Source organism: Pelmatolapia mariae, linkage group LG15 (assembly GCF_036321145.2).
Source record: "Pelmatolapia mariae isolate MD_Pm_ZW linkage group LG15, Pm_UMD_F_2, whole genome shotgun sequence".
NCBI classification, from domain to species: Eukaryota; Metazoa; Chordata; class Actinopteri; order Cichliformes; family Cichlidae; genus Pelmatolapia; species Pelmatolapia mariae.
The window spans coordinates 39,634,387-39,658,512 of record NC_086240.1 but is presented as its reverse complement, the minus strand read 5'-3'; the positions used below and the strand labels follow the sequence as shown (position 1 = coordinate 39,658,512).

Here is a 24,126-nt window from a genome sequence, read left to right as displayed (position 1 = left end):
AAAAGTATTTTTTTTAAATGCAAGGCATCACTTGAAAGCTATGTGGGGGGGGGGGGGGGGGGGGCTGCTTGAAGTTACCAACAAATATTGATTTTCTGTGCCCTCCAGTCGCTGTGTTGCTGTGTGGACTCTGGGTCAAAATCCATCCTTCACAGGACTTGGCCTACCTGGTCTGCTTAGACTGGGTCCTTAAAAGGCACCGAAGACCGGAAGTAAACAGCTGTTAAATGTGACTGTTTTAAGTATTTCGTCGTACACTTTTCACACTTCTCAGTGATCATAACCAATCAGCAACTAGTTTCCAATCAGTCTTCAATCGTTAGGCCATCATCGGCACTGATGCTGATGCCAGTGATAGCTTTATTTCCTTTTATTCTTTTTTTCTAAGGTACTGACATTACATGTATGGGGTACTGTTGTGTATGTGTTCTTGTCTTTACTGCAGAAAAAATATTTTCTTTATAGTTTATTTCCAAAAACTGCACAACACTCTTTTAAATTCATGCAAGTACAAGTGTACAAACCACTGACTCATTTTTACTGATGGATGCAATTTGAGATATAGCATAGGTAAGAAAATATAACTACTGCTCACATTGTTGGCAAGAAGCTAAACATATGGACTGGTTCTTATATAGCACTTTGTACTCTGAGCACTCAGAGTGCTTTACACAACTCGTTCATTCACCCAATCGCACAAGCACAAGTTTTTAGTGCTATCTAACTAACATTCATACACATTCACACTCCGATGGATGCATCGGAGAGCAGCCTGGGGTTAGGATATTTGGCATGCAGACTCGAGCAGACTAGGATCAAACTACTGACCTTTAGTAGGTGACCTGCTCTACCACCTGAGCTACAGCCACGCCGTCATATGGCATTTCTATTTCCATGTTGTGACTTTAAGCGCTATTTTGTAGGTAGCACTTGCTAATGTAAACATTAACAGAACAATGTTGCAGGATTATAAAGCATGGCTCCATAAAGTGGGGCATAAGCCCAGGTCAGTAAAGTAGTTCAATACAGTTGTTTTAGTATATACACGTATCTATACCTTCACTATGATAACAATCAGATCCGTGCCACCACACAAACTGCTGTCAATATCAAATTTGTATCAGCTGGTTCAGATGTTTTGTTTCAGCTCTTTTATTGGCTCTGTGGGAGCAGGGGGAGGGACTGCTCCCATCTTTACCATTAAAAATAATCTGTATTCAGGATTCTTTGGAGTGCAATATATATCCTTTTTATTAATTTATAGTTTGTGAGTGTCATTCATGTTGAGAAAATACAAATGAAAGCATCTTGTGTTCAGGTTAACTCAGTTAACTTGAAAACGTACATGCAGCAGTGGAATGATAAGATCATGAATTTGCTGATAAAAGAATTTATTGGCATCAATAAACTGCTGAGAGTTATTTCTACTGCCCACGTACAAAGTGCAGCCGTTTCTGATATTGCTAAAGCTGAATACAGCTAACAGTGAGGCATGGTGACATTTCAAGAACACAGCATGATGAAAAGCTTTATACAGTGAAATTAAATACAAAGCTGACGTGTACATAACATGAGCTCGTCTAACGTGTTCTAGTGTTTGTGCTTCGTAAAGTTTTTAAGCTCACTTATTTTCAGATTATAAATTGTCAAGTAAAATGGAAGGAAAGGCATTTCGAATGTACAACGCCGAAGCACGGTCAGCTTTCCTGCCAGGTAAAGGAACAGCCCAACATTTAGAAATCCTGTTGGTGTGATGAGAAAATACATATCTGAGGTCTTTAAGAGTATTAAATATAAAGGCTAGCTCAGCACAAGGTACGGAAAATTCCAGTTTAGCTCCCACTGTGGATCAGCAATGTGGGGAAACGAGGATTCCCATAAAATCAGTCCAACACTAGCGTTTTCATGTTCCCTGCCCTGCTCAGTGTTAATAATCCGGACTGTTTGGGAACTAGTATGAACACAGAAATACATGAAAGGAATTAGCATAGCTCCACCGAGCTGTGTCTCTAATGTCCTGCTATAGCAGCTACACCTGCTTTCACCATGTTAGCCTGGATTTTGTTCAGGCAAAAATAGTGTTTGTTTAAAAGTAGCACAAATAGCACAAATATGTACAAACAGATGTTGTACTGGTCACGGCTGGTCATTGCAATGATGCGCCAGTATGACTGCCATAACGTTCAGAGAGAGATGTGATTTTTAAACAGGCTGATTTGTTATGGGCAAAAGCTGTAATTATTAGAAAGGCTACTTGGATACGTTTAACGTGTGGTTTTAAAAGTTTTCATCCTAAAATGTTTATTACGAGTAACCATAATAGTTCCAAAGTATAGTGTCTAAAATGAATATTAGAACTATGTTACAATCATGCAGCATAAAACGTCTTTCACAGGTGGATACAAGTATCAAACTTCAAATATTCATTCTTAAATTAATAGTATTTTTATAATAATAAAAGCAATCACTCAAAATCCCACGATGGGGGCTAAACTAGTAAACTACACATGCCTTTCTGAATGATGTTAGTGTAAAATTATAAACGTTTGACTATGTGGAAGAAGTCTGAACCCATCGGGTTTTTATATTAATTTGCTAAAAGGGGTGTCAGTATAGTAGTACCAGTAATACTGTTTCAGTCACATCTCCTGAATCGAACTCTTATAGTTCTCACTGGTTACACAAAGCTCCTCTATGGCACACTCAAAAATAATGTTGTTTACGGTGGTTCAGGAGTTACTCAGACGACCTGTGGTTCTGTCTCCTGCATCTGTGTGTTGGATTCTGAACCACAAAATAATGTAAAAAGTACCTTGAGTACTAGCAAGAAACTAAGGTGAAAATGTGAAAATTTGAGTGGCAAAAGGGGTGTGGCATGCAAATTTTGGAGTTTGGTACACTATAACAGGTCCAGTGACATGGCTGATCGAGACACGTCTCACATGTTTCTGGTTATTTTAAATAAAATGTTTGCTTAGTTTGATTCTTTTTCAGGACAGTCAGTTAACATGAAGTCAGCTTAAAAGAAGAATTAGTTACTGTGATATTTTAGCTTTAACACGCTGGTAAATTTTGTAAAACAGATTCTCAGCTTTGGAAAAGGACTTCTTGTTCCTTAGATGTGACATTACTTTCATGGGAATATCAAGAGGCAGCACAAACTTTTGATATTATATATAGGAGTGAGTCAGATCTCATAGTCAGACCCCGGAGCGAAATGACGGCAGAGATGCATCTCACAAGCTCAGACAGTGCAGCTATGTGCACATATTTATGCGAAGCTCCTGTTTGATGTACTCAGACAACTGTTTCACAGTTTCTGCCACAGTGAAAATAACAATATTTGAGTCTTATGGTCTTACTCTCTCAGAATGGAGAACTGTACTGAGAAAAATATCACAAGAAGCCTTTCCTGCAGATGTGGATGTCACCCAGTCCTTTTTCAGTTTTGCCACTCAGCCAAGTGACTTTCTCAGTCTAAGCTGACTGCAGGTTTCCTATTTGAATAATGACCAAAATTAGCATTACTGACTAACCTGAGCTTTGAGGTCAGTTTCTTTTTATTAATATGTAAACTGTCATGACCACTGATCAGTGGCCGTGAGTACTGTCTAAAAAGACCTGGGAAAATCCTGCACTGTAAGATGGTAAAAGATGTAACCCTGTCCTTGGTAGAGAAATGACTGTTTCCTTTTCATGTTAATAGTAACGTATATTAATTATTTAAAAGCATCCAAAGTCAGGGGCAGCCAATCAGAGGAAAGTTACATTGAAGGGGAAGGAGCTAAAACAGCTTATTTGAGACGGACGATTAACTGAGGAATGGCACCAAGGCCCGTGATCAATAACGATCACTGTGAACTGTGAAACTGAGGCTCACAATAAAAATATAGAGCTAGAAACTAGCAGAGTGGACCTGTTTTAATAATGTTTGCCTCTCTGTCCTGACCCTGGTGTGTGAAAATAACTGATCTTTTAAGAACCACAAAAGTAGCTTTGGAATTAATTAATAAAAAGCATCTAAAAACTATCAACACTAACAGATAGTGAGTTAGCATTGCATAAGCATAAGACAGCACAGTTCATTATCTTAGGTTTGCTGGAAGTTTCCCCTGCTGCTTCCAGTCCTTGTGCTAAGCTAGACTAAACACGTCCTGACTCCACCTCTGTATTGGACACGCAGAGATGAACCACTACAAAAGGTGCTTCCAGATATTTTGGACTGTTCCTTTAAATCAGTTGTACAGTAGCTGCATGCTTCCCTGCACCTCCCTGCTAATGCTAACAATGTTTTGTTTTCAGTATGTTTGATGAAAATGAAAACAGTGCAAAAGGCCAGTTGGAAAATCACTGAAGCCATTTTGTAGTTTCCTGCTGAGTTAAGGTGAAATCATCTGCTGTTTCCACTGCAGTCCGTCAGCTGAGAGTTCAGAGGCTAAACACTGTTAGCTTGCATGTTGAAGATCTAATGACAGCAGGAAGCTGAGCTCCAAGATAAAAAAACAGCCACGACCACCAAGGAGGGAATCACAATAGAAAAGCAGTTAGACTTCTTAGATAAAGGATTATTTAATTATTTTTCTGCCCTATCTGCAGGAGTAAATGTCTGGTATATGTGTGATGAATAGTCCTGAGGCAGCCAATCAAGAGTGCCACAGGATTTCAAAAACGTAAAACCATGCTCCCCTCTGCCACTAGGGGGCAGCAAGCAGCCGCAAATGTTCTTTTTGGGAAGCTAAGTGCCTAATATATTAGCATGCTAGCATGTTTTAGCAAACCTGACAGCCCCAAATACTAGTGTTGAGCATGTCATACAGATGACTGAAGTAAATGTAGTATCACTGAGTTTATATTCTGCAACATCAGATTTAGCATGCTAACATGTTCCATCCAGTTCCTGGGTTTCTTGCTCATCATTGCATGTTGCTAGAATGTCAAGAGGGGACAAGTGAAAGCAGGCCAAAAGAGTTTCATCATTCTTGTGAGCTAATGGTTAATAGTTAATAACTGTTAGATTTTAAAAACTAGTGCTTTCTGGTTGTGTACTTAAACTTAGCTTAAGTGTGAAGCCTGCTGCGGTGGTTTTATTTCCACTATTTTAAGCAGCATGCCGAAAAATAAAATCTTACACAGGAACTACTCTGCTTTTTCTTACTTTGTTACATAAACATTTGAACATGTATTTATTGGGATAAACTCCTTGAGATGTACCATCTTGTGTTGTAGGAGGTTGTGTTAAATTAATTGATATCCAGGGTACCACTATAGCTCACCTGGCTGCACAGGTGACCCTATGAAGGCTATAGTCCTTTAAGTCCACTCTAGGTTGTTGTCTGTGTGTGTGTTTGGGTTTTAACTGTTTTCTTTTTGTTTACACAGTCATCTGCACACAAGCATTGCATGCTGCCCCTCGGCAGGCTTCCAACAGTGGGCCAATTCACACAAAGGACTCGGAGAGAAAGGGACCTTTATAAACCATGGATGAGAGAGCTGGTTTTAGACAGAACTGAGGGGCTCTATAAAGGGCCAGTATACAATAAGGAAGGAGTTTCTGTGAACTAAGAATCATGCAAGTCTAATTTTGTCGAGTCCCAGAAACATAATGAGCTGAAAATAAGCTCATCTTCAAAATAAAGCTGTCAGGACCAGCTGGGTTGGTCCTGTAGGAACTGCTGGAACAAACTCGAGCGTAACCATAATCGGACTGATTTTTGGCTCAACATTTACAATGACATTAGTGAAGTATTCCTTACTCTTTCATGTAATTGTTAATAGTGGCAGGAGTTAGTTTGGTGTGTAAAAAGTTTTTTTGTTTGTTTTTTTTACAAATACTTTAGACCATATACACAATCCATGTCAGGTCCGAGGTCTTGATATAAATATTCAAATATTCCAGATTCCATTCTAAGTTATTAGTCATTTTGTTCATTTGGGCTCTAGCATTCAGACAGACTCTAAAGTCTGTGAGTCCTTTGCAGTGAGTCCTCTGCAGCTGCCAGCTGCTCTACATGACACTGCACTTTCCCTTCAGCTTGTCAGCTCGTTTCTGTTTTCCCGACCGTTTCCCGTCGATGCTCAGGCTCATGTCCCGCTTCTTCTCTAGGGCCAGCAACTCCTGGAACAGTTCCTTGACGTTGGTGTTCGTCTTGGCCGACGTCTCCATGAAGGCACACTTCCAGGCAGCCGCCTGAGCCTCACCTTCCTTCATCTCCACCTCACGCTGAGCCGTTTCATCGCTTTTGTTGCCCACAAGCATGATGGGAATGGATTCCACGCTGCCTTTAATGGCCAAAACCTAAATGGGCATGAGATAACATCAGTTAGGACTAAACATTAGGTCATCAAAGATGAAGCTGTCAGTCCTGAGCATGACTTCTGCAGTGAACTGCATACCACTGAGGCATTTTTCACTTTGTTTCTGCACCACCAATGGGATCATAACTGTACACCAAGACTGACGGTATCATCTGTGGAGTTGTGTGTTTGGTGTGTGCTTCAACATCTGTGATAACAATGGCGTTGGAAAACCAAAGTTTCTGAAAGATTTTTGTGAGCTTAATGTGCAGTGGTGCAATTAATCTGGAGAGTGTGACCTGTTGATAGATGGGTTTGAGCTCCTCCAGTGACTGGCGGCTGGTGATGGAGTACACTAGGATGAAGGCATGGCCTCTGGAGATAGACAGACGCTGCATGGCGGGAAACTGGTGACTTCCTGTTGTGTCAGTAATCTCCAGCGTGCAGACGCTCTTATCACAGCTGATCACCTGCAGGGATGACAGGCACTGATGTCAGGTATTAACAGTGACAGCAGATTTGATAGGAGGGTTTTAAGTCAGAGATCTTGTTTACACATTTCTGTTACTGCAGTGTGGGAGGAAACATTATCCAGACGCAAGTGTCAGTTTCTTTTTAACTGCTTCAGCCAACCAGCTTTTTCTACTACTTATCTGAGATGCCCCAGATAGCAATGAATCAGTGCTGATGGCCTTATGATAACTCATAAAATGGTTCTAAGCCAAATACAGCAAAAATATTCTACATCAAACTTGAGCCAATTTTGGTCAAGATCTGGTGCACTTAATAGTTTGCTGTGAAGACTGAATAGAGCCCAAATAACACTAAACGATGTGGGTGATGTTTGGCAAACCTATGGCATGGTTGGGGCTCATTTACTCACTCTGTGTTATTAATTGCAGAAACCTTAAATGTATGCACATTTCATTCATGGTATCAGAATCTTTTACAGCCAAACTTTCCTATCATGCGTGAAGATGTTCAAGAGCCCCACCTGTCTGTAGGTGTCCTCGACTGTGGGGATGTAGGTGTCTCTGAAGGTGCCTTTCACGAACCGAAGCACCAGCGAGCTCTTCCCCACCCCGCCGGCACCGAACACCACCACCCGATAGTCATTACTCTGCTCTGGCATTCTGGGAACTGCAGTTCACCTGCTTCTCTGGCTCTACGATCTGTAAGCTAAAGAAGACAGGAAAAGAACATGAGCTGGATTATTTAATACGACTGGCTCAAAAAGAAAGGGTCAAAATGATGTCCTGCACATTATATCACCTTAAACATTGCATTCATTTGAAGTGTGGGGCTAAAAGTGAAGTGTGGACAACTACTCTGTTTTCCTAGGTGTCCATGAAGGTAGCAGAGCACCTTCCAGGTTCACCTAAGGTACAAGATAATAAAAAGCCCAGCCCAGCTTTGCTTGCGCCTCGTGTAGCTCATCTCACCTTTATAAGAACACTTTATTTAGTTTTGTTAAAGCTTTACACCTTATAGCTCACCCACACCGTGTTTTACACGTGCCTGTCAACAGTTATTTGATGGCCAATGAATTCAAATTTAGATTCATCACTCTATACAACTTGTTTTCAGTCCAGTCTTGTGTAATTTGGTATACCTCGGCCTTTTCTTCCTGTTTCACCTCTTTAACGGTGTCTCGTTGACAGCCAGACTTCCACAGAGACCATATCTGATGAATCTTTGGCGAACAGTCGATGGATCGAGGGTCAGATGCGTCTGTCATGTCCTGTGTCAGGTCTTAGCTGCTTTTTTCCTATTTCTTAAGGACAGGACTTTTGGATACTGTTCATTGGCTGTAGATAGTTTTTCAGGCCAATTTTGTCCAATTTTCAACTATTTTTGTTCACAACACAAGACTGACAAAAAATGCCAAGACATGGCAAGTTTTAGCTAAAAGCCCTCAGAATCACTTAGCTGGTGCAAAACTACTATCTTACATCAAATTGTGTTACCTTTTGCATTCAGAGATTCAACACTTTCATTGTATATATACAGTGACAATAAAGGGCTATTCTACTCTATTGTATTCCTTTCTAACTGAAGAATTTGAAACAAATGATGTGTTTTTGTGACATGCTGGTAATAACCAAGTGCCTAAAAAGACAATTAAAACTGGTCCTTTGCTAAGTTGTCATCCCTTAAGTTAGGTCCCTTTTTATGTTTAAATACTTCAGAGGTAACTGTTACGCGAGTTCACAAAGAAAAAACAAAAATGATCAGGTACAGTGACCGGACTTTAAATTATTGAAAAATCATTGAAATGACTGAAAAATGTAGCATTTTTCTTTTTGGTTTTTCTTTAAATAATGAAAGTACTTACTTTCATTATTGGTTTAATCACTTGAAACAGTACAAATACATACAGGCAAATTTAAGTACAGACCCACAGAGAGACACTGACTATGGTTAGTTCTCTTTTAAGAGTATGTCTCCATGAACTCTCTTACCTTTTTCACAGATATGATAAACGAAAATGAATTTAAAAACTGGAGCAAAGGCCTTAGGGATTTCCAGGCTGTGAGCCTCCCTCCACCCCTTCAGAATGACTAACGGGCACAGATTATACTTTTCCATGTCGTTAAAGAGGAGAGCTGAAAACAAACCCCAGAGAAGGAAAGACAACAGCGATTCTAAAGGGAGCTCCTTCTCCTCCTCACCAACGTCACCACCTCCTTATCTCTGCCACAGATTCAGACCACCAGCCAATCACCACCTCGTTAATCCATCAGCATGACGAGCATCACACATACACCTGCCTCATGATAGCTTCCATTGTGCTTCTGGATATAACCATGGCAGCATCTCAATGTACTGTGTGTGTGTGTGTGTGTGTGTGTGTGTGTGTGTGTGTGTGTGTGTGTGTGTGTGTGTGTGTGTGTGTGTGTGTGTGTGTGTGATAAAGAGAGAGAGAGTGTTTTCCAGTCGCCGTGGTGACGGCACTGAGAGAGGAGAGCAAACATGTCATCGGCACCAGCAGGGCTGTTGTCAAGGTAACCTGCCTGCCCACATCACTTGATGTCACTTCCTGCGCGGAGGCAGGCAGCAGGGAAAACACCTCCAACTAAAGCAGCAGCATCAGAGCTGCAGACACAGAATCTAAAAAAAACCAGACCAATGTGAGACCAGGATATGAATTTCATTATTCTAATTATTACTGTCATTGCTACTGACAGTGCAGGCCTGCTTTAAATGGAGACGAAGCAAGAACGATAAAAATTATTTTTATCATATAAGTTGTGCTTAAAAAGATCATTCCACTCTGCTCAGCTCGCCAATCGATCGGACTGATAAAGAAAAATCTTCTATAACAGGCAAATGTCAAGTTATTTGGTGGATTACGCCCTCTGATGGGCCAACACACAATGAACACAAAACTCTATCCACAGCCTCGTTCATAATCCGTCATCCTGTTTTGTCATAGTCATGGAGAGGATCTCAGGGCAAAGTTGAGGTGTGTCCGTTTTTGCAGATGAACACAAATGACAGCATGCACTGATGAAAGTCAGCTCTTTCAGTCTAAGGCCATTGTTCTCCAGCAGAAAAAAGTCGATTCTTTCTCACTCCAAGCTCCAGCTGCTAAGGTAACCCTCTAAGGTATGAGGAAAAAAACACTCTTTACTCAAAATGATAGTGATTTTCATTGAACTGCCCTTGAGCTAAGTTTAGACTGGGACTTGCCCACTTCATGCTCCAAACTGTTATTTTGCTCAGCCTAGAGCCGCTAAAAAGGAAGTCGCTGAGGTGGTTGAGGGATCGGATCAGGAGGCCCTCGGGTGCACTGAGGAGCTTATATCCAGCCAGCATATCATCCAGCTAGGAAGTTTCTACAGATGCCTCGGGATTTTTGAAATATTACTTTGCTGCTTTAGTGGCCTGCCTCTTTAAGAATTTAACTCAATAAATATTTAACTTTCAAAATGTAACAGTTGAAAAAAGACTCAAGGTGGAGCCTCCCTCTTTTCGTGGTGTCGAGCTAGAGTTGAGTTTGTATCAGGCCGTGTAAAAAATGCAGTTTTATCAAAGCCACTTGCATCGCTCAGTCAGGCACAATGTGAACACAGTGTGAGATTGGTCTGTTAGTTTCACTCCATAAATTTTAAACAAGCTGAGTTACTGGTTTGAAGGGGTGAATTTTAACCTAAACCACAACCTTACCCAGTAACTTTAAATTTTTACAGAAATTTTAATGAAATGAGTAATATTAACATTATATCAACATTTTAGAATAGAATTAATGCTATTTTTTGTAGTATTGTTAGCAGTATTGTTTAGCCTGTTCATGCTGTTGGCTGCTATAGGGTGTCACCTTTCATGAATTCAAGCCTGTTGCTAGATGGTTGCTAGGCAACATGACAATATTATAATATATCATGTATTATTTAGATATTGCAGAGTTATATGAATGTTAGTGTTGTGAAATTAAAATGATAGCATTCTTTTTTTAGCTATTATAGGTGTGTAAATGCTAAAAACAGTCCATTTTAGCCTATTGCTAGTTGGTTGATAAGACGACATGATAGCAGCATAATAACTGATATAGATGAGAACCTACAGGGGGCGTGTGCAGACTCTGTGCCAAGTTTGGTTTCTCACCTCCTGACTGTTTAGAATGAGTTGGCAAACATAGAGAGATTAAATGTATATATTAAGATTCTTGTGACACATTGTGTCCTTTTTCTTTCTTTTTTCTGTATTTGTTTATTTTTTCCCCATCCTTAAATCCATCCATTTCTCTTATCCAATTCAGGATCGGGTGGGTGGGGGTCTGGCAAGAGACAGGGTACACCTAGGACAGCTCGCCAGTTCTTTACAGGGCTGTTCACACTCACATCCACACCTACAACATGTTTAGAATCATGGGTTAACTGAACAACCATGTCTGACTGTGGGAGTAAGCTGTGGGTCCTTTCTTTTTGTTTTTCCATTTTTTCTTACCACATTCAAACCTTTCCCTTTTGTGCCTTACTGTGTGTTAATATAAGACATTCTATTAATAGTTTTTGTCTACTTCTTCTATAGCTTTGGTGACTTAAATGAAACTTCACGGGATTTAATGAAGGATTACAACAAACCCGAAACATGAAATTATTAACACGTTATGTAATTTCCCTCCTGTCTAAAATAAGAAGGTGTGACCTGAAAAAAATAGCACAAAGTTCACACACGCATTTTATCGCACTAACACTCAGTCACTTCCTGAAGAGTTAACAGAACCTTGAAGTCTTCATTCTAAAATGTAACAACTGGCGGTATAGAAATGTTATTTCTTCTCTAAAAAGAGAAGCGTCACCACAATGTGACTGTGTGAACTCATTCATGTCCCCACAACATGAGTAATCCAAGTACTCACACTTACACTGAGGTTGCTGCAGTTTCACACCTCCAGCTGAACTCCTCACATCATTCACACTCTGTTGAAAATCTCAGTGTTTAATATCCTGCAGCAAAGAGCTGAATGTGATTCAGAAATGCTAAAAGCCACTTCTTCCTGGAGATGAGTTGGAGTTGCTGTTAACTCTCTGAGATGTTTGTGGAGAATAACGTCTGAATGAATCGTAAACTGAAAGCTTTTGAGATAAAATGTGATTTTAAGGCGTGAACATGTGGGAAGCGAGAACACCGGTCCAACAGGAAGCTTGCAGCAGGCTGAAGAGTACAAAAATGCAAATAACTCATATTTCAGTACTGTACTATTTCCTTCTACTTGTGTCACTAAATACTTGTGCCTGTCTACTTGCCAGATCAAAATTTTAGGATTTGATCAAGAATTGGATTTTAAAAAACACATATTCTCCTCTAAAAGCATCCAAATGCTCCTGCTTCTCAGATGTGAGTTTGCTTCTTTTCTGTTTCCAGCCTTTAATCGATCCATTTTCTATTCTTTATCCAGCTGGAGGTTGCAGCCGTCTAAGTAGAGATCTTCCTCTCCCCTGCCATCTCCTCCAGGTCTTCCAGGGAGATACTGAGGCAATCCCAAGTCAGCCACAGGGCATAATCACTTCAGCGTATCCTGTAATCTGTCCCCGAGGTCTCTGAGCAGGCATACAAGAGGCATCCCATTCAGAGCCACCTCAGCTGGCTCATTTCTTAAGGAGGCGTCCTCGCTGCATTTCCACTTACTTATTTTTTCATTTTAATTTGTTTTTGGCATTTAAATATGAGGATAAATAAGAGGATGATCAATGTTATAACTGGATGTTACGGCCTCTGGCCGTTGACCTGAGGCCAGAGGCCGTAACACTGGACTAAATTAAAAAATACAAAAAGCTCATTCCAGAGTAAGATCCATCATATTAAATAAATAAAGCCAAAGTTTCAAACAACACAGTCGGTGTATCGGTGTGTTTTTGCCATGGACCACAACCATCGCCCACCGGTGGCCATTAAGAAGAACACATCTGTGTTGGCTTCAATTTTCAGACCCAGAAGCTACATTTGTCCTTTTATATTGATATGGATACCCCTCATACATTCATCTCAGGCACACAGTGCTGACACTTCTCTTACTTCTAAAGCTTTTTATATGCACTGTTAATGGCAGCACGCAGCATCCTGAACGCCAAATAATCGAACACTTCAGAGAAGAATCAGTCTCAGGCCATCTAAGATTTCCTATGCCTTGCTTTAATGTTTGGTGTTCCTCGTGTTTAATGTGGTCTATGCCGGCACAATCGTCATAGCAAGAGTAACTAATTATCACAAGGCACGTTAGCCAAGCTTTGATCAGCAGTTAGCATTATCCCAGCTAGTTGCTGTAACTGTTTGTAAGCGATAGACTGAAAATCAGCTTCTTCAACATTTTGATGTCGAACTGCACAGGTGAGCCTGTCATTGGCTAACAGCCACCCTGGAGCAGAAACACGTGACGTCAACTCATTCAAAGTGAATGAGAAGCGAGAGCAATGAGGTCTGAAGTGTTTCTTTGTGACTCCTGCCAAACTGCAAACTGCGAATAATATTTTTCACTGCGAATATCCAAACCATGCAGCAACATAGTAATAACTAACCTCCAGTTGTGCATGGGCTCATCCCAAATGTTCTTCTGGCTAAAGTTTTCGATGCCATATGAGGGCATTCCTCTCTCCAGATCAGGGATGATGAGAAGAACCGAATGCTTATCTTACCTGTGTTAATGTGTTTGCACTCGTTTGGCAATGGTTCTATATGTGACTGGTTCAACCCTCTAAGCCACCAGATGTGCATGCTGTTCACTTCTTTTTCCTGTGCTTACATCCAAAGTTATAGCGTAGATGTAGTATTTAGTATAGTGTCATGCAGACACCAGATAGTTATCTAAACTCCACTAAACCTCATAAATCCTTTTCTGTGGACACTTTAACACCTTTAAGAACAGCCACACTGACCATTTTATTGGAGCTGTCAGACTTTAGACCTTTTCTAACTCTCAGAGGCGCCTCATACTCTGTTTGCTTTTGGGAACTTGAAGAAGCATCTGACCCGGAAATGGCTAATGACGTCACATGTGCGTCACAGCGCCGACACTAAAGGAAAACTTGAGTTTATCCCTAAGACAGCAGCGGCTTTGACTAAAGAGGAGTAAATCATTCTGGGACTCACTGAGTTTGGTAATCGTTTAACTAACATGTAATAAAAATCAAAATACTATCTGTGTAAATATCATCTCAGTGTAACTGTTGACTTCTCATGTTAGCTATGACATCACACATAATGCAACATATAGTTCACAAAATCATTTTTCTTGCACAAACTAATGACACAAAAAGGTTACATCAATCATTGGTAAACAGTATTGATTATGATTTCATTAGCTGTTAAGACACTAAAACAAGCTACTGTATTTACTGCCTGCTCCCTGCCTACATATGCACTCTGAGTATGAACTAAATCTGGATGATGTGTTCTCCATACTGATCATTACTAAATGCAGTTCACTATTTCTTAACCATAAAGGTGGCTAACTAAAGTTTACCTGACTATCAAATACAATTTATCAATGATGGTGACTTCCATCACTGAATATTATAAGGCTGGGCTGCTGATCCTTCTGTTTCTGAGACTTGCACCACATTTCGTCACCCTGTGACTGTTCTTTAAGTTAAAACTCAAAAAGCATCTTCACTACAGCAGCTTTTACGGTACTATTTTTTGTGCTCGTGATGGCATTTCACGCCTATAAAACACTGTCACGACACACACACACACACACACACACACTGACCTGCAGCTTTGCTCTCCGTCTCAATCAGCTGCAGCTCCTCGGTGTCATTACCTCCTCACATCATGTTAATCAGTGTGACTGCACTCAATAGTAAAAGACTGCTCCTCGGGCGTGCGCGTAGTCGGGCACGCGCGTCCATAATCATTATATGAACGTGCACACCTATGCGCGTGCGCGCACAGATTGTTGGAATACAGTCAAATCAGCACCGAGCCGGGTGGTGAAATCAGACCGGCCGTGGAGCTCTGCTCCTCGGATGCTGCCCGACATCCTCCCCGGCTGACGGTGCGTTTGTTTTTTTTTCCGGTGTGAGTGTCAGCGCAGTGGCGGGTGTGGGTGTGATGCCTGCGGACTCACCTTATCTCCGCGGATCCTCTCCGTCTTTCCCTGTGTGTGTGTGTGTGTTTGCAGGGTTTGTCTACTCCTGAGCGGCTGTGAGCAGCCTGAACCCTCGGCTGTCTGACTCACACCATCATCATCACCATCATCAGACCTGCTGCTGCTGCTCAGCGCACACCAGACCTCCTCTTCCTCCTCCTCCTTCTCCTCCCTCCTCCATCACCTCCTTCCGCGACTCCGCTGGCAGGACAAGACTTCCGTTCGAATGGATTTTCAGAATAAAGGGCTCTTGCGGATGATCTTACTGAAGTTACAGACTGCATACAATATTATTTAAAGCTTCAAATCCGCTACACCAAATCTGTATTCTCAAGGATAAATGGGTAGCACTAAAACGTGCTAAAGATTTAAATTGTTACCTTCAGTAGTTGGCTGTGTAACCCTTTTAAGGCACATTCGTCAGATTTTAGGTGTTCTGCTGTGAAAGAAGAGAAAGTAAATAAATTAAAGCTTCTTTTCCTCCTCGCCCAAATTTGAACATTTTTAGCATTTTTAATCCCCGCACTCCCCCCGTTACACTCACCCGTACACATCATCGATAATAAATAAGATTATAAAACTTTCTGTGAATAAATAACTTTCATTGTGTTTTCTTCTATTTTCAAATCATTAAGCGCTTTTAGGTTGAAGGTTGAGAATAACCGGAAGTCTTCTTTTCATCCTCCTCTAAAGTAAAAATACATTTTTCTTCACCTTCACCTCCTTTAGCGTCAGTCAGACACGTCATCGACAGGAAAAAATGCAATGAGCAGAATAAATAGGATACAGTAGAAGTCTAACAAAAAATCACGCTTGAATCACATCAGGTTACATTAGAAATACGCAGTATTGGCTGTTCAGGCTGCCTGTAACATAACCTGTGTACCTGTTAGAGATCAAATGTACCTGTTTAGGGTTGTATGACTCCTGATCGTTTGATCAAATGTACCAAAGAAAGTCATTTTGTGTTTTGGTTTTACTTCAAAACAATTATCTCGATTCTTCTTTCATCAAAAGGAAAACAATAGATGAAAATCAGACTAATGTAATGTTACGTAATGTTACACTGAGGCTTCAGTAGTTAGTGATCGATATCGCATTGATTATTGTCACGTGATGCATGAGGACAAAGAGCTGTTGATATAACAGATGAAGCATGTGTTGCTTGCAGGTTTGCGGACTGCATCTTGGTGTTTTCATTGATATGGTTATGTGTAAGTGTTTGGAGTTATCACAGGCTTCAATCTAAATTTAGCGTCATGGAAAAGTGAAGAGGCTGAAAGCGCTTTCCTGATGACTTCATGCTCTTAATTGTTAGTTTGAAGTCTTACTGAACACAGCATGATGATACTCTGTAAGTTATGGTCCCACTTAGACTCTTAAAGGACCATCAAGAAGTGTAACAAAGCTTTATTGGTGACTAACAAGTCCACTGTTCCCCACAAATAGACTATATTTGGGCAGAGCAATATTATATTTTGTGACTTACTTTAATTTTATTATCTACCTGAGACAACAATGTGACTGATTTCCTAATGTTTCAGTTTTTTTCTCAAAGTTTTAGTAACCAGCTTGGCTCCGGTCCTCCTCGTCTCGTGTTTTCCTGACTGCAGGCTAAACTGTTGTGGCATTTCTAAAGATCACTCATGTGTCTCAAGCCTCTTTTACAAACTCCATCTCCAGTGTCTTGAACTGCAGCTGCTGATGACAGTTTGAAATCTGCTCCAGATCTGACTAATAAGACCCTCCAGCAGGTGGAGAACTGCTGCCGCTACAAGGCTGCAGAGAACAAAAGACCACCGGCTGCAGTCCAAGATGGTGGAGCTGGAGTAAATGGATCGGTACTACTCCTGATAGCTTTTTTCTGTTGTAACTGAGCACTCAAAGCACTTTATACTATAAGCCACATTTATTAGTTTCTAACTTACTCACAATCACATGCTGATGCAAACCCCCCCACCTGTACCTCCTGATCATCCATAAATGAGATGATAAAGCATTGGAGAACCAGCTGATTATTCATCTATCATTTATTGTCAAAGAATACATAGTATTATTTAATCATTCATTTAAGTATAGGTGCACCTTTTTTAAACGGGTTACTTCTGAAGGATGTCTGCGCTCACCATTAGAGATGGGGTGAGGGGCTTGGTGGTTTGCAAGGAGCCCAGTAGACATCTGGGCATCTCCTAGGTGAGGTGTTTCAGGCATCTCTCCCTGGGAGGAGACCCCGGGGAAAACTCAGGATACACTGGAGAGATTATGTCGCTCAGCTTGCTGGGAATCCCTCAGTGTTTGCCAGGAGAGCTGGAGGGTTGGGGTGGGGAAATCCAGGTAAGTTGCATAAGTGGTGGATGGGTGGATGAGTGTGCAGTATCCCTCAGTTTGTAAGTCAGAGTCAGCTGATTTATATTGTCTGTATTACTGATTTATATTGCAGCCAGGGGATGCTACTGTGTTGCCTTTTAAATTGCTAAAATTAAACTTGTGTCGCTTTTTACTGATAATGACTGCTAAAAAAAAAAAAAGTGTGGTCTTAGCCTTCTGCTTTTCTTTTCTCTTTTTTGCGGATGAAAGGATGGATTTTTTTAAAAAAAAATGCTGGATGTGTTGGAAAGACCCGGATAAAGTAAAATAGAACCACGGTCACTTATCTCCCTCTAGCGGAGAAGATGAAGCACTGCAAAGCTAACGTTTATGTGATGGTAATGAGTCAATGTCTACTATACTGAAATAAAGGCAATTAGGCTGTCAAACATTCTGTATAACAGTTAAATAATTATTCTAAACTTAGCCAGGTGAATTTCAACATTCATCAGTTTTTTGACTGTTGTTGTTCATAATCGGAAATTATTGTTTTTCTTGATAAATGGTTTGATGCATTTGAGGTTTTGCCCAGTTTGATCAGAGATTTCCTGAATGCAGCTAAATTTAGGTTTTGTGTTTAGAGAGAGAGGCAGGTTTCAAGAATACTATAGTCTTAGCAATTTTTCTAAAGAAAATCAGCTCTTTACAATTACACATGTAAACTGATAAAATAATTTATTAAATAATGTCTACAATCAAAGCAAATGTGAACATTTCTCTGAACAAGAAGGAAAAGGATGCAGGAGGAAGTGGCAGAGATTCAGTTCCTGACTGTAAAGTGAATTAAACACAACAGACTAATTAATTCTAATTTAAAGCTACTCTTGTTGTTGCATTACAAAAAACAGAATGAATCACAAGTACTGCATTAAAATATGCTGTGCACAGCACATAGCCTCCATAATGAATGTGAGGAATATTATTTTGTTATGAATAAATTATTATTATAATAAACAGTGTGACATTCTCATATAACATTATTGTTATTTTGGTGCAGAAGCATCAGTGCACCTCCCGTTCCTCACATTCTCAAATCACACTGTTGTGATTTCACAGCTCTGCAGCTGTGAAGGAAAAGACTGCAGCAGGAGCTGCTTGCCTTCAGGCGTTTCTGACAGAAACACTTTAAAGCCGCTTTCAGAAGTCGGCTGAGGTGATGTGCGAGGAGCAGGTTGTGGTAGATCACTGGGTTCATTCCACCTGGGAGACTGGGGTCCTGTGTTAAAACAAAAGTCAGCATTGATTTATTATTTCTAGGTATAGTTGACTTTTTTTCTCAATGTTATTTATGTCTTTACTTGCTGCTTGGTTACTGTTAGAAACTAATATTTTAAGTGCCATAAGGTAGGTTATATACCATTTGAGTAAATTATTGAATTATACAGTTATTTCTACAGTTTTAAGATTTTGGTTTAGGTTAAATGTTTAATGTTTTTCCAGTCTTGATATCCCAACAACATGACTGGTCAATAACACTGATAGCTGTGGAGTAATGTAAATTATAATGATGCAGAAACAACACCAACAATCATATCAAGAAAAAAAAGACCAAAAAAACATGTGTAATGTTTGAAACAATAAAAGCGTAAGTAAGCTGAGTAAGCTTTTCCTGACCAGCTGGATTGTCAAAGTTTAAGATATATTAAGTTTTATTGTCATTATTAGCAACAACATACATGCATCAAAATTAGAAGCACTGCTGTATTTGGTGCATATAAAGATAAACATATATATATCCTTTATTTTCTTCTATGATACATAAAACAATAAATGACATAGATTAAAATTCTAATGATAGCAGCTCAAATAATGGCATAGGTAGGCAGTGGAATAAATGGACATAACAGAGGTGTTTTAGGTTTGGGGCTATTGCACATAAGGTGAATATTCCACAGTGGTGAGTATGTAATTGGTCTATTGTAAGTATTGAACAGCCTGATGGTGCACTGAAAAAAGCTGTTTTTCAGTCTGCTGGTCCTTAAACTGTGAATTTTGGCTTGTTGATAGGCTGATTAATTCTGCAGTCTTACGTGTATTTTTTTCCAACAGCTGTTGGATTGATTTCCCTAAAGTGCCATCGTTAGTTGTGTGTGGAGTGTAATAATTGTAGACACAGGAGGCAGGATGCAGGAGCCATGAAACACAAAGCCAATTGATTAGAGTCCAAAAAACACAACGAACAGGCAAACAGGGAGCACAGGAAATGCAAACCTACAGCTATACATAAAGAATGACAGGACTACGTATACAGTGAGGACTGACTGGGAATGGGAGGCACAAGGGGAATGAAAAATAGGCGAGGACACCTGAGACAACAAGCTACCAAAGTACAACAGGAACTAACCTTAAAGATAAGCTATAAAGAACAGAGACAAACTACACTGAAGAACAAGAACACAGGAGGACGCAAACACAAAAAATAATCAACTAAACAACTAAAACCTCTCAGCAATCAAACTAAATCTTTAAAGCACAAAAACTTTACACAGTGGAAACTTATATAGAAGCCAGCTGTGACATTTTAACACAGGGATTCAAACGAGTGAATGAAAAGATATTCCTTTTTTATGTAATGTGTTTGTCTTTACCTTTACCAGGGGCGATCGTGGCTCAAGAGTTGAGCGTTCGCCTTGTAATCGGAAGGTTACCGGTTCAAGCCCCGGCTCGGACAGTCTCGGTCGTTGTGTCCTTGGGCAAGACACTTCACCCGTTGCCTACTGGTGGTGGTCAGAGGGCCCGGTGGCGCCAGTGTCCGGCAGCCTCGCCTCTGTCAGTGCGCCCCAGGGCAGCTGTGGATACAATGTAGCTTGCCATCACCAGTGTGTGAATGACTGGATATGTAAGGCGCTTTGGGGTCCTTAGGGACTAGAAAAGCGCTATATAAATACAGGCCATTTACCATTTAAGGATCCCGTCTCACTGCTTTGACTTTATATTTTTTATTCCACGTGCATTTGAATATCATCTGAGCTTTCTCTGTTTTTAACCACATTGAATGAGGTGTGATATATGTGTCCCGCTCGGACTGATACGTCTGTTAATTTGTGAGTAAACAGTGAGGATAACTATAAAAGGATGATTTGCTTTTGTACTGAATTCATTGGTCTTTAATAAAACCTTTCTTTATTTCCATACCCCCCCCCCAACGACTCTGTCTCCTCCCTCCATCCCCCCCCCCCTCCCTCCCTCTCTCTTCTCTCTGTGATCTTCAGCTCTGCTCGGAGTCTCAGAGTCATGAGGTAAGGACCGACCGCTCCTCGGTTTCTCGCTTCCATCTCACCCCTCATTCCCTTATAATCTGGCTTTTTCCGACCGTACCGACCCTCCTGTCCTCTCCCGGTCCGGTTCGGTCCGACTAGATGTGGCTCTCTTCCTAAACGCAGCGGATAAAGACATAAAGAGGCTCGCTGATGAGCGCAGGTCAGACGGGAGGAGGCTGATGTGTCCGGATTTTAAAAGCTGCGGCGCAGATTTCAGGTTTGAGTCGGATTTTTAACGCTCAGATGTGCTTGTTTTCCTCCACCCTGTTTTCATTTCATCCATCATTCATGCGGGGTATTAGGTGATGGGGTTGAGAAGGGGAGGGAGGGCTGTATTTTCTCCTTCATGCATGCAGATGGATGGAGGAGGATGGAGGAGCTGATGAATCATAGATGTCGTCAGAGAAGCAGCAGCTAAAAAGGAGGTCAGATTCAGCGAAAACAAGAAAGCGTCCTGTAGAAAAAATATCTGTTTTATCTTAAAAACAAAAAAATCAAATCGAAAATCCTCTATGGATGTTCATTCAGCTGAAAGTCACATGGAAATTTACTGTGAGGTGTTTTTTTAAGCTGGGTGATCATTTTGGGCCTTGAAGGTCTCCTGCAGTCTCCCCCAGTATGCGCTGGTTTCACTGGGTTCACTGGTTAAGGATGCATCACCCCACTCTGTTAAATATTCATTTATTCTGCTGGAGCTGTCGCAGCTTTCTTCAGTGTTTCTCTGTTTATTGTTTGTCTTCATCGTGATTGAAATGTGCTGATTTTAAGAAAATACGTGGTGGTGATTGTTCCTCTGGAGCTGCTCTGCTTCTGCTTTTATGTCTGTTAGATCGAAATTTTATGTTGGTTGTTTTTCATGTATGTTCCTTTTAATGCACATGCATAATCAGTGAATTGGTGAAGAAAAGCAGCTCATGCTCCTGAATGATTTATTGCATTGATTAGGCCTGCAGAAGGTGAACATGAAGGGTGCAGCTGCTGTAGGTTTGTATTTTCTGTTGTGTGGTGTAGGGGAGGGTCCAGGATTACTGAACAAGCTGGATTGGGCAAAGAGGAGCATCAATAGGCCTAGGCTCTGATAAATAAAGCACCTAAACTTTCCTTAGAAAGAAGAGTGAAAGCAGAGACATTTTTCTTAATAAAACTGAAAGAAAGATTTGCATTTCAGGGAAAATATTTCACAGGAAATATATAGGAAAAAATTCTGAAAGGGATGCAAAAATGTGCAAAAGTACTTTCATGGCACCGTAATGCTGTCGTGTGAATTTAGGCCTGACATTTAATCAGAGTTGTATTTACGACCTTTAACATTTATTAATGTTACACATAGCAAATTATATAAAATCAGTATAAAAACATAAGATACCGAAACATCAAATCTAATGAAAGTTCAAACATCAGAAGAAGTAATTGTTCCACGTTTTTTGCAGCTTTATGTACACATAGAAAGAATAAAAATAAGGTAAGGTTAGGGACAATACTGTTTTGGCAGATGTAGGTCAGTAAGTAAGAGGAGACAGATCGAGATAGTGAATAGTATATATCTATTTCCCTGGAAGGACAAAGGAGATCACGGTTTATCACGAGCCTGAACACAAACCTGCCACAGGCCGACCTGCCTACTCTGTAAACAGGGTTTCTGGTATTTTCCTGTACCAAGCACACAGAGTTGTAGAGGAAAATGTGAGGTAGCTCACAATTACAACATGTAATACTTACATTTTGTCCTGTTAAATTATTGTTATGTCCTTTATTTACCATGTACAGTACAATGGAAACATCGTTAAGCAGTCTCACCTGTATGTGTTAGGAAAATATAATCCACATTTAAGAATTGTTTTCCTCCACGTACGTCAGAGGATGCAGCTCATGTTTCTGTGTCTCAGGAAGTCCTTGAATGCTCCACGACTATCACCGTAACAGTTAATATTACACCTGTGTCATAATCCTTAGATTATTCAATTTAGAAAACATTCAAACAAAAATCCCTTTATGCAAATATTTGAAATACAACAACAGTGTACTGTCAAGGGCTTCCATTGGCTTCAGGGTGCTGGGTATGTGGCCATTTTGCCCATGCGGTAATCAGTCCAAGCGTACCCAAGCATACAAAGTGCAGTAGTGGGTAAGAGCTTAAGAGGGTCTATAACTTTTGGATGAATAATGAGGAATAACAACAACCAAACAAAAACTTAAGAAACATATTGTGTGAGTATTAAACTGCTGGCGGGATTTAATTCTACATTTACAAATAAATCTCTGCTGTCGGTGTTGTGATCCTTCTACAGTGATGATTGCAGGAGCTGCTCTGGTTCTCCAGTGTTCAGCCTCATTATCAGAGAGAGCTGGATTACATGATGAGAGCTATTGTAAAAATCTCATCCTCAGTAGCTGCTTTGACTGTATGAATAATTTCAAATCCTTCATCATAAAAATATTTCCTTTGTTTAAATCACAGCAAAACTCGAGTTGTTTTTTAAGCCAGCCCACGGTTCTGTTGAAACCCTAACAAAGGTGCATGACAACTCTCAGTTAAACCCCAAGCTTAATAAGATTTCTGTGCTGTGCTCTCTAGGATTTTGAATCATTTCCTTCTCTCATAATGTCTTCAAGGAAACTTAAAGAAGTCCAGACGCTTTTCTTTCCAAGTTCCTTAGACTACAGTGACCTGGATGACTGTGAGCCTTCACAGACATTATTGAGAATAATGTGAGAGAAACTGCAAATTGCACTTTAGTGGTTTAACTGATCACATGAGAAACAGAAACAGAGACAGTACCTTCAGTTTTCTGGGATTTGCTCTGTATGTAGACGTCTTTTCCTGGTAATCTGAAGCTTTGTTATAGTGAGTGTGATGGAGGCTGCTGGCACAGATGGAGGGTGTGGCTCCCAGCAGCTCCTCTGCTGTCTCACATCTCTGTTTGCTCAGAAAGACCCTTCACAGTAAAAAATCAATACATAAAGAAAATAAAGAAAACTTTGAAATAGCTCAAATACAGAAAATAACAAAATAAAGCTGTCAGTTTGCATTTAAAGGACCATTCTGAAGATTTTTTTAATAAGCATAGAAGGATTAGTGAAGAAGCCTCAGGGGGTCATTGAGGCCCCCAGTTTAGAGACTGAGAGTCAGAGTCATCATGAAAAGACAGAAAATACAAGCAGAAATAGATAGTCGATCAGATATCAATAGATAAACAAATATATGAAAAACACTGAAAACTAAGAAAGACAGAAGGACCACTGTCAGATGATACCAAAGAAAACAGAAAGCCCACTGCAGACAGAGGCAACGGTCCAAAACACACGAGTGTTGATGTAGTCAGTCTCATTCAGTCTGGGCTCTTCTGTAGGAGGAGAACGCAGTCTGATGTCTCACAGTCTGTCACAGCTTCATATGTGTGAACCTAATCTTTTTTTTAATGTTCTTAATTCTGATTTGTTTCCAAATATTTTCCTCCAATTGTACGTAAGACAACAGAATGCAGAGATTATCATAAAGTCCTCATCATAATATCCGAGCTCATGGGCCCCAACAAAAAAGTGGAAACAAACATCGAGCTTTCATTTATAGGAAATAAAACACAAAAACAGAGCTATAGTGCATGAAGCCCC

At 40.4% G+C, this 24,126-nt stretch overlaps 2 protein-coding genes across 3 annotated transcripts in view; one reads left to right on the top strand and one right to left on the bottom strand.

Annotated features, from left to right (window-relative positions):
* Positions 1-1,238: 1,238 nt before the first annotated feature.
* LOC134643229 (GTP-binding protein Di-Ras1-like) lies at positions 1,239-15,084 on the bottom strand. Its single transcript, XM_063495506.1, has 4 exons — positions 14,867-15,084; positions 7,289-7,473; positions 6,594-6,764; positions 1,239-6,295 (listed from the first exon to the last, which is right to left on the bottom strand). Exons 2-4 carry the CDS (start codon positions 7,424-7,426, stop codon positions 6,005-6,007), a joined length of 600 nt encoding a protein of 199 aa, XP_063351576.1. The 5' UTR covers positions 7,427-7,473; positions 14,867-15,084; the 3' UTR covers positions 1,239-6,004.
* Positions 15,085-20,452: 5,368 nt separating this feature from the next.
* The window catches only part of apc2 (APC regulator of WNT signaling pathway 2), a 42,119-nt gene continuing 38,445 nt past the window's right edge, over positions 20,453-24,126 (top strand). The window contains exon 1 of one of the 2 annotated variants that reach the window (XM_063495834.1): positions 20,453-20,493. The gene's annotated coding sequence lies outside the window, so the exon portion shown is untranslated. Of the gene's footprint in view, positions 20,732-24,126 lie in introns of both variants that reach the window. The other variant, XM_063495833.1, reaches the window with a different exon arrangement.

What these genes read in the sequence shown, in the direction of transcription:
- LOC134643229 (XM_063495506.1), bottom strand. Translation starts at nt 7,426, where the DNA reads ATGCCAGAGCAGAGTAATGACTATCGGGTGGTGGTGTTCGGTGCCGGC. An exon ending in TCGAGGACACCTACAGACAG is followed by an intron (nt 6,765 to 7,288) that starts GTGGGGCTCTTG and finishes TCATCCCTGCAG; the next exon opens with GTGATCAGCTGTGATAAGAG. An exon ending in TCAAACCCATCTATCAACAG is followed by an intron (nt 6,296 to 6,593) that starts GTCACACTCTCC and finishes ATGCCCATTTAG; the next exon opens with GTTTTGGCCATTAAAGGCAG.